The sequence below is a fragment of the Triticum dicoccoides genome, chromosome 2B (assembly GCF_002162155.2).
Source record: "Triticum dicoccoides isolate Atlit2015 ecotype Zavitan chromosome 2B, WEW_v2.0, whole genome shotgun sequence".
Classification (NCBI taxonomy): Eukaryota; Viridiplantae; Streptophyta; class Magnoliopsida; order Poales; family Poaceae; genus Triticum; species Triticum dicoccoides.
The window spans coordinates 457,101,828-457,111,981 of record NC_041383.1 but is presented as its reverse complement, the minus strand read 5'-3'; the positions used below and the strand labels follow the sequence as shown (position 1 = coordinate 457,111,981).

The 10,154-nt window shown below is 47.5% G+C and overlaps 2 protein-coding genes across 2 annotated transcripts; one reads left to right on the top strand and one right to left on the bottom strand.

Moving 5' to 3' along the window:
* The first annotated feature begins 3,786 nt into the window (after positions 1-3,786).
* LOC119364183 lies at positions 3,787-5,397 on the top strand. The gene is made up of 2 exons (XM_037629607.1): positions 3,787-4,537; positions 4,858-5,397. Exons 1-2 carry the CDS (start codon positions 4,090-4,092, stop codon positions 5,061-5,063), a joined length of 654 nt encoding a protein of 217 aa, XP_037485504.1. The 5' UTR covers positions 3,787-4,089; the 3' UTR covers positions 5,064-5,397.
* Positions 5,398-5,808: 411 nt separating this feature from the next.
* On the bottom strand, positions 5,809-9,328 carry LOC119364182. The gene is made up of 7 exons (XM_037629606.1): positions 8,540-9,328; positions 8,306-8,453; positions 8,171-8,224; positions 7,871-7,962; positions 6,758-6,993; positions 6,401-6,574; positions 5,809-6,305 (listed from the first exon to the last, which is right to left on the bottom strand). Exons 1-7 carry the CDS (start codon positions 9,238-9,240, stop codon positions 6,208-6,210), a joined length of 1,503 nt encoding a protein of 500 aa, XP_037485503.1. The 5' UTR covers positions 9,241-9,328; the 3' UTR covers positions 5,809-6,207.
* Positions 9,329-10,154: the final 826 nt, after the last annotated feature.

Here is a 10,154-nt window from a genome sequence, read left to right as displayed (position 1 = left end):
TTGAGTTTTGAACATATTTGCAATGAGAAAGTGGTTGAGGGATTTGGAGCAATATCACTAAGCATTTGAGCAAGTAGACCATTAAGCAACACCTCATCCCCTTTTAATAGTATTGGCTTTTCTATGGACTCAATGTGATCTTGGATCACTAAAATAGAAATGAAGAGTCTTGAGCTTTTGCCAATATGTATCCTTAGCATTTTGAAGGGGTTCCACATCCTCTTGTCCTTTCCACGCCACTATAGACCTTGTATGAAATACACTTGATAAAAGTATTAGTCCAGCACGAGATATGTTGACATTAATTACCAAAATCACCCAGGGTGCACTTGTGCTTTCACTGCGGCGGTGGCGGCGGTGGCTGGCCCTGCCATGGGCGACGGCGACTGCGGCGCGTCGGGCAACCCGGTCATGGGCAGTGGCGGATGGCAGATTGACTTATTAGGGCGGCGGCAACTTCTGTTGTGGCGGCGCGTCATCTGGCTTTGGATCGACAGCGGCATGGAGGGCCTGGTGGGCTGCTTGGAGGCACCTCCGGTCAGATCTGTTCTGGCCGGTGCAGCCAGCGGTGGTGGTCATCTCCTCCGTCGGAGGTAGTCGGCCTGAAGCTGGGTGATCGGATCTCGAGACCCGTCATCTAGTCCCGGCTGCAAGTCGGGGTGACATGGTTGCCAGTGAAAACCGAGCCAACGACAGGCGGAGGCGGCGTTCTGCCGTTGCCTTGATGAAGGCATCCTCGAGTAACTACTGTCAACGCACTCGTGTTGCTCTGGGGAAACCCTAGGATCTGGTGTTCCAGATCGGATGATGGCGGCACTATGGTGCCGTTTCTCTCTTTGGAGTATCGTTTGCGGAGCAGCACTGGAAGGCAGAGGCAGGAGGCGGAGCGACTTCGTCTTGAACGGAGCTTCGATGGACATGTCAAGTCATGCCCGGCCGATAGGTGATACGCTTTGTCATGCCTGGTCGGTAGGTGCTACACACGACAGATCTTCCAGAGTCTCCACATCGATATGGACAAGCGCAGGGCGATGGCGTCGTTGGGCACCGTGGTGGCGTCGACGGTTGGTCGGACTGGCAAGGATGATGCAGATCTATCTCCTGAAGATGGGACAGTGGTTCGATGATGATGGTGGCTTCTAAAATGTGTGCACGTGGTGTACATTTTAGGTCTGCCGCACCGGTTGTTGGTTCCGATACATTATATGAATGGATCGGCGATGACATCAGTTATAGATATGGGGAGTGAGAGCACGCGGCATTATCAATTTTATAGGTGTGAGTAGTGGCTTTGGGTGGCTTGATGTATGTTTTTGTCAGACCTTCGTGGAATAATTAAAAAGATGGCCGTATGCATCGATTGATGCAGAGGCAGGGGGTTTAACCTCCTTTTCCAGAAGAAAAAAAATTACTCGCCTCTCTCCATACTTTCGGAGCAACTGGCTGAAATATGAATTTAATATGGTATCCGAGCCAAGAGGTCTTAATTTCAAGACCCACATGAATTTAATACGGTATCCGAGCCAAGAGATCTTAATTTCAAGACCATGCCAACCCAATATTAAAAAAAGATTTTGCGGCCTACATCGATACCACGTCTAAGGACTAAATAAGCATACACGTGAGGAGGAGTGTTAAAGCATATTGTCCGCCTCTCTCCATCAGTTCAAAAATATATATTGCCCGTCCTTCTCCATCAGTTCCAAATATTGTAGCAATTGGATAGAGTATGAATTCAATAGAGGGGAGAGTTTGTCCTAACTATTTAGGGTAAGGGAAGAAAAACGAGAAGGTGCGGGAACTATTTTATTTTTAAAATAGTTGTAAAGTGTGTCTTATCTTCTATGTAGGGAAAAGGAAAACATATGTTTATGGACATGTATTACAATCATTGCAAATTATGGTATAATTTACATGCTTAGAACATTAAGAAAAGTAGACACGTATATTTATGCCTACATCTTGGGAGCATAAAGATCATTCCCAATTCTCAAAAAAAAAATCCCATGTACTAAGTCAACAAAGTATAATCCATGACAAATCACACCAAGGCCATGAGGCAAATTTCCGAAAATCGCGACATGGTCGGTCTAGTCATCCCTTCCTCAGGCGTCCAAAGCACCCCTTCGTGATATTGTGTCTAACCTACTAGTTTCTCTAATATAGTTTAACTGCTTCCCGCAAAAAAAAAATATCTACCCTGCGATGCATAGGTTTATTTTACATGTGTTCAACCCCTAGACATAATAAGTCCAACTATAGCCCTATATACATATTCGAAGGTCATCCACCAAACTTCACCTTAACGATATGTCCTCATCATCTTGTGGTTATCATCTTCAACACTTGAATTGGAATCTTCCCTTGTTGCTCACTCTCATGAGTGCCGCCAAGTTTGGCCCCTTCGTTTTGGTCACCTTGATTGAACATAAATCCACATCTGGCTTCTCCTCGGTTACATCTTCAACAATGTTTATTCACACTTTGTGCAAGTTGTTCTTGGTTCTCTTTCCCTTCGTCACAAGCTTCTTCTTAACTCTCCTGGTCTTCTTGTGATTGCCCACTTTGTAGACATAACCATTGCCATGAAGTTTACCAAGCGAAGCCATATCTCTCTTGAACCCTTAGCATGTCTCTAACATCACATGTTCACTTCCATCTTAAGTCTGGATCTTGACATCTCCAATGTCATAGTGCACTGAGGCACATCGCCACCTTGATAGATCAGAAAACTTTATAGACTTGTAGCAAGTGATCTACTCGTTGTTTGATGCCACATGATAAGAGTTCACTATATCTAATATCCACGCTTCCTCACATAACCCACTTGATAGCGTAAGAAGGCAACCATCCCAATCACTTCTCGTAGAGGACGCTGGGACACTGTGGTCCCATCGGTATTCCTCCATGTTCGACAATTCTTCCTTATGTGTCCCCAGTTCCTACAATGGTAGCATCGTGGCCCCCTTCTCTCTTTCTTCTTCACCATATCCTGCTTCCCACCTTGATAATATTGCAACGACTATCTCTGGAATGGATCAAAGGATCCAAATGGATTTGGCTCGGTGGCCCCGAATACTAGAAATGGAGTTATAGATAGTGGAAAATGGTTGCGGTGTTTTGCGTGATTTTGGAGTTTGATCTCTAAGCACTTACCAAAAACAACTATCACCATTCATACTTGATCCTTGTTAATAGTATTGTCATAGCTATGGACTCAATGTGATCTTGGATCGGTAAAAGATAAAATCTATGTCCTTAGCCTTGTCAATGCTTGTCATTGAAGAATTGGGGGTCACCAGCCATCTTTGTAGTTACATCTTTTGAGACATATCTAAACATACTTGAATGATCATTACTTCCATTACACATGTGTTCAACCTCACCACTTGACCCTCCGCCTACTCCAAGTCCAATTGAAGTCCTCTATCCATATGTTCCTCGTTGTAAGCTTGAATCTTGCAAGTTCAAGGATTTTGTTCCGCACTACTTTTCATAGCAAATTTTTTTAGAAAGGTTCTTCGTTTTTCTTATATAGTGCATCAACCAAAGCGTGGTGCCAATTCAATGCAATAGAAATTTAATGGGCATGACTTTGCAATTATCAAATTTCTTTCGAGTTATATAAGACTAAGTGTATTTTGCCCTTAGTGGCGACCTTAATAAATAAACATAAACGTATTTAATTTGTGGAGGAGAGGCAATCGTGCTCCAATAATTGACAAGCCAATCACCAATGGTTACAATGTTTCCATGTGTGTGTCTGCCGTGCCGTTCTCATCTCACCTTTCTCCGGTACAAGTCACTTCCCAGTTGCTTCTGGCTTTGATTGTGCTTCTCACCTTTGAAAATTCGGTTCTCCTTGCTTTAATTGTGCCCTGCTTCGCCTTCGTCTCGGCTGGCTCTTATATGGCCATAGGACCAGCTGCACCTGCATACTGCATGCTCTGCTCTGCATGGACAGCCTCGCCGCCCGGCTCCCGTGCGCCTTGCCGCCGGCAGCCGTGATCCTTGCGCCCGCCGTCTGATCGCCCGGGTGTTTGGAGCTGTTTCTGCGGCAGCGCCTGCCGGTCACCGCCAGCAAGGGCGATGCCTCCTCACGCGCCTTCCTTCGAGAAGAGCTGCTCCAGCGACCGGCAAAGGCAGGAGGCAGGAGGGCAGCTGCTGCGAGGCCCGGGGCAGCGGTCGGCGTCGTTCCACGGGCGCGGGGCGGAGCAGCGGCACCAGCTGCCAAAGCAGAGGCCCAAGACGCAGCCGGACCTGCTCGCCGGCGTTAGGGGCAGGAGCTTCCGCGCCGCCGACGGCGGCGAGCCGCTGGCGGAGCTGGCGGTCCGGAGGACGCCGAGCAAGGTGCTGGTGAACGTGACCGTGCAGAGGAGCCTGTGGCCGCTGAACGTCATGGCGTCGGCGGAGTGGAGCGTGGCGGACCTCGTGGCCGCCGCCGTGGGGATCTACGTCAAGGAGGGCAGGCGGCCCTTGCTGCCGTCGACCGACCCGGCGACCTTCAGCCTACACTACTCCCAGTTCAGCTTGGAAAGTAAGTTAGTTGCATCTGAAGACCACAGTGCCCTTTGTTTTCCATTCCAGAATTGCACCACACAACTATCAAAGTGGAAAGTCAACCCAAATACTAGCATTAGCCAAGCTGGCGATATGCCGGCATGAACTCTGCTTGAGAATAGCCGGCGAGATGAATCAGAACATATTCAGCAAGCAATGCATGGGCCCACTGAGAGTGTCAAGTCGGTCGCAACAACCATTGATCCTTTAGGCGACAGTTAGTGAGCATCATCTGCATCATTCAGTAAGTGAAGGATCATTCGCTGATCATGTAAATGTTGTGGACTCATTGCTTAGGTTTGGACCCGAGGGAGAAGGTGATGGAGCTAGGGTCCCGGAGCTTCTTCCTGTGCCCCAGGTCCTCTTCGGCCGCCGTCCAGACCTCCTCATCTTCCTGCTCCTCCGCCGGCGCAAGCGGTGTCAGGAACGCCGGGGAGGCTCCTACGTCAGCAGGCGAACCGCCGGCCTGGCTCCGGTACATGCCGTTCTGGCCGACCATGTAGCGAGCTAGCACGTCATCATCCATGATGATCACTACCCACCCTCGGTCCATGTCTCGAATTGGTTTGGCACGCAGAGCTTCAGAGGATAAGACCGTAGCGTGCTGGTGCCTGATAGTATCTCATTGTTTAGGCGGAAGCGTCATGATCCACTCGGCTCGGCCACGCCAGATTCAGATAGTAGGAAATATCAGGTGCTTGACTAGGACAGTTCCCGAGACCGTGTCCGGGCAATTAAGATTGTTATAGACTACAGGAAGCATGATGTGTAATTATTGAATTTTGTATCTGATTATATTGATGAAAGTAGAGGAGATTGACCGGCCATGTATGGATAGATCACATATGCAAGTGGGCAAGAAACTACGTACTACTGGCTGCTCTGAAAGTTGCAGATGCCACCGTCGGCACATTCTGCTGAACCAAAACCCACGAATACTCAATTTGCTCAACTGACACAACACCAGACAGCTAACAAAAGATTAAAAGAACATCTGAAATCACCTCTCGCAGTTCGTTGACAAATCTCAGCAGCAACACGTCAAGGTTCAGGAGTTCAGAATGCCAGACCGGCCACAGAAAAGCTAACAGGTTGCATTCAGTAAGGCGTTCTTGGTCAAACAATATTCGGTTCTAAGCGGGATACGGTTCCACAGTAGTGCATCACCCGGTTCTCTAGCTGTTAATGTTTGATGTGAAAAAGAAATGACAACATCACACAGCACACTTGCTGGACAGCCATCACTCATTCGAGCACGTAAGGAAGAAAAATGCCTTTCTCCAATACAGTACAACACTACAGCTCAACAACAGCGCTACAAGTTACTACTAGAGCACAATACAACATTCTGATGATCTGACCTAACGCCATACGCAGGCATAAATATGACTTTATACAAAGGCTCTTCAACTAGTCTAACCATCACATTACAGACAGATACTACAAACAAACAACTTCTCATGGCAGAGCCGCTACAACAGATGTCACGCAACAAGCACCCGATGCAAATCAAGGTGTGAGCCTTCTCTCCGAGGAACATTACCCTCTCTCCCATCCACAAAGATCCATGCAATCAACGAAGATGCACACTGCCGTGAGAGAATACAAATGTCCCAATGCTACAACACAGCTAATCGCCCTTGTGATTTAAGTTATCCTTCCTGACTGGTCAACTAACGTACCTACTTGGTCGCCACAAATAGCTCTGGACATGTTACCAGGCTCTAACATGTTAAAGATGACAACTGCAAGAAATGAACGCACACAAATCATCTTATGTATACTGCCAGAGGAGGCGCTAAACACAACTTTGAAATGAAAGATTCATAGAGAAACTAACCAGGAATATTGTTCTCCTCACAACATGTAATTGCTGTCATGTCCATTTTGCTGGTTCCTCTTGCTGCCAACTCCCTAAATGAGATGTGCTCAAATGGTGCACTGCCGTTGCTCCTAGGAGGACAACCATATTCATCATCTCCAATGACACCTTTAAGGACAACGTCTGCATTGACTGGTTCACAGCACATCTGGTTAGATTTCCTCTCCATAAAAGCTGATGTTCTCTTTCTCATAGAAAATAAGAACGGCAAAAAAATACACATTCAGGCAAGAAAAGATGTAAGCGCAAGCTAAATACTGAACAGGCCTGTCAGAAATCACAGGATGGAGTTTGGGAGAGGATCAACCGACATACTTTCAGAAGCTCTCAGTGCAGCAGCTGTATCTGTTGTAAAAAGTGGATTTCCTGTACCAGCACCAGTTCCACCAAAGATAACAACTCTTCCTTTTTCCAGATGGCGTATAGCTCGCCGCCTTATGTATGGTTCTGCAACCTCTTGCATCATCAGTGCAGTCTGGACTCGTGTCTCCACACCTATTTTTTCTAGTGACGCTTGGAGCAATACTGCATTCATCACTGCTGCCATCATTCTGAAAAAAATTCATAGAGCACCATAAATGCATACACATGTAGCAAATCACGGAAAGAAAGCTAGGATCCACAGGAAAAGTGTAATGCAAGTCTGATGGTCAGAATTAATTCATGTTTTCTAGCTAAAGATGTAGAAAATAAGAACAAACCATATGAAGATTGAGCTCCATTAGTCGCTGTTTAGTAGGAAATCACAGATGATTGATTGTCTATTGAAACACTGAAACAATATGATGGGGATTGAAATGAAGAAGATGAAACAATAGCCTGCACCGTAGTTGTCACAGTCTACAGCTAAGGATTATATGTAGTAAAGATCAAAAGAACAAACCATAATTCTCGTATATTATTATTCGGGATCAGCGCCACATGAAATTACCCAACTTCAAAAAACAATGGGATAAAAGGTCTAACCTAGCCTGGCAGCTTGCTCGGGATCACCTACCACAGAGGACTGTCTAGTTGTACAATAAGTGAATTATACAAATAAGTATACAGGTAATAAAAAATATTTTATACTAAAAGAACTAATTCCAGTTCTTAAGCTTGGTGAGTCACTGAAGCTCCGGCTATGTCTCTAATCATTTGTGGCTTTGGTGTAATGTATGAATACATACTGGTACTTGCAATATAGATGCCTGGTAGCAAATCCATGATACATTGAAACGAGCATGTGAAGAATAGTTCCAAAGTAGTTTTATTGACACGCAGATCAGACCAGCCTCAACCAATCTGTGCACAAAACTCAAGGAAAAGCTATCTATATGCTGCTTTATTTTCTAAAAGAAAAAAAAAAGAGTGATATCTTAGTATGCAAGCAGCCAAACTCTTTTAGTTTTGAGAAAGCTAACAATGACGTGATTCCGTGATGATTACCCAATCGGATGTGTTGAAGCTCTATCGGTGCCTGTGGCAGCAACCCAAGAGTCAGCGCAGAATACATTCCGACCTCCCATGAGAATAGCCACCTGATAGGACAAAATGCCATATTAGCTTGGCCTGTATCGCTTGATATTTACTCCCTCCGTCCGGAAATACTTGTCTTAGAAATGGATAAAATGGATGTATCTATAACTAAAATAAGTCTAGATACAACCATTTCGAGGACAAGTATTTCCGGACGGAGGGAGTACAAAATGTATGTCTAGAATAGTAGAATGAATGTATTCTATTTACCTCAACACCATGGCGGCATGCCACTTGAACTTCTCTGGCAATCAGCATGATCACCTGGCAAGGTCACAAGGTTCTGTGTGAAAAATTCAGGAGAGCAACGAACAAGATCTGTGCATATCTAACAACAAATACTACCTTAGGGTCAACATTATGAGGAGCTTCTCCAGCCAATGCAGTGCCCCCAATCTTCAGAAGTACCCGTTTCCATTTCGGATTCGAGAGAGGAGTGGATCTGGAATAAGGAACCATGGTGGTAGCGTGGCCAGTGCCGGAAGAAGGGTACCTGCAAGGATAAGCATTAGCTCGTCTCTAGACTCTCGACCATTAGATCCCCAAATTAATGAGAGCAAAGATGTCAAATGGAGCCACCTCTTGTTGCTGTGCTGCTGCTGTTGCCGCGGCTTCTCGTCGTTGGTGGCCGGCGGCGGCTTGGGGGTGCCGGGCGATGGGGAGTTGCCCATAATCTGCTCCATCTGCTTGTACCAGGGCCAGAGGCTGACCGAGGCGGAGCCGGCGATGCGTTGGCACTCTACCTTGTACCGCTTCTTGAGGTTGTCGATCTTATTCTTACACTGCTCCACGCTCTTGCCCCCGCTGCTCTTGCCTTGCCCGTCGGTCACGGCAGCGGCGACGTCCTCCCAGTCCCGCCCCCGGAGATTCCCTCGGTTGAGCTGCTCGAACCGGTCCATGTATGCGTCGAGGAGGCTGCTGATGGCACCGTCCGTCCACTCCTCCCGATCCTTCCGGTAGTCCGACGAGACGCCGCCGCCACGGCCCTTCCTCCCCCCGCCGCTGCCGCCGCTGATGTAGGAGCAGTACTCGCCCCCATCGCTGAACTCCTCCGGGCGGTCCCTCCGCCGCTTGGTGTGGTGCGACGCCTTCCCGCGGTCGGAGCTGTGGTTGCCCTCCTCCCGGGCCGGCGCGAAGGGGCCGGCGCCGGAGCCCGCGGCCGAGGCTTCGACGAAGCAGAAGCCCTGGGCCTGCTGCGGCGGGGCCGGCTGGGCGGAAGGCTGGGGAGCGGGGTGGGCGTCGTCACCGAGGAGGCCGAAGTCGCCGTCGCAGGAGGCCATGGGGTGGCGGCGTTAGGGCTGCGCCGCGGGCTCCGCTCCCGGCCACGGCGGCGGCGTTAGGGTGACGACGTTACCCCCGCTCACTGGCCGCTGGGGGTGGGTGCCGGTGGTACGCAGGTTATGGTGATGGGGAACGGGCGCGACCCACGGAACCGTTACGGCTCGCTCACGGCTCCGTGACCTTGCCGCGTTACACGTTGCCGCGGAGTGGGTTCCTTCTTCCCGGAAAAAAGTGAAGCGGACCCACAGGTCGGTCCAATGGGATCAGTGTGAGTGGCAGGCAGACGGAAGTACCGTTTCATCAGGCCGTTTGAAGTTTGAAATTTGAGCTAATCTGAAAGACCCAAAAATATACTACTCCCTCCGTTCAAGTCCTTTTACACATTTTAAATGGACTACAACGTATGTATGTATGTGGACATTTTTTAGAGTGCATATTCACTCATTTTGTTTCGTATGTAGTCACTTGTTGGAATCTCTAAAAAAAACTTATATTTAGGAACGGAGGGAGTATATTGCAAAAAAGAAAAAATTTACTCCCTCCGTCCTTCAAAGAGTGTGCTTCCAACTTTATTGAAGGGTCAAAATATCTCAAAGTTTGACCGAGTTTGTGCAAAAATATATCAATGTTTGTGAAACCAAATAGACATATGATGAAAATATACTTATTGTATCATATAATTTATACTTTGTTAGTTTACAATGGTCAACATTTGACAAAAAAACGAGGGGGCCAATAAGCCCGGAAGAAGATAATATTTTTTGCTTTGCTTTTTTTATTTGTTTTTTCTCGAATACGCACGAGTGTGCGTACTATATATTAAAGGAAGAGGATGGGGACAAGAGCCCCTCCATGTTGGCGTTTACATGTTACAAAGATACATGAGAACCAACTCCACTCGCAAAGCCGAACA

Coding starts and splice junctions, on each gene's coding strand:
- LOC119364182 (XM_037629606.1), bottom strand. CDS start 9,240: ATGGCCTCCTGCGACGGCGACTTCGGCCTCCTCGGTGACGACGCCCAC. Junction 7,963..8,170: donor CATGCCGCCATGGTGTTGAG/GTAAATAGAATA, acceptor TTGTCCTATCAG/GTGGCTATTCTCATGGGAGG. Junction 6,994..7,870: donor GCTTCAACACATCCGATTGG/GTAATCATCACG, acceptor AATTTTTTTCAG/AATGATGGCAGCAGTGATGA.
- LOC119364183 (XM_037629607.1), top strand. CDS start 4,090: ATGCCTCCTCACGCGCCTTCCTTCGAGAAGAGCTGCTCCAGCGACCGG. Junction 4,538..4,857: donor CTCCCAGTTCAGCTTGGAAA/GTAAGTTAGTTG, acceptor CTCATTGCTTAG/GTTTGGACCCGAGGGAGAAG.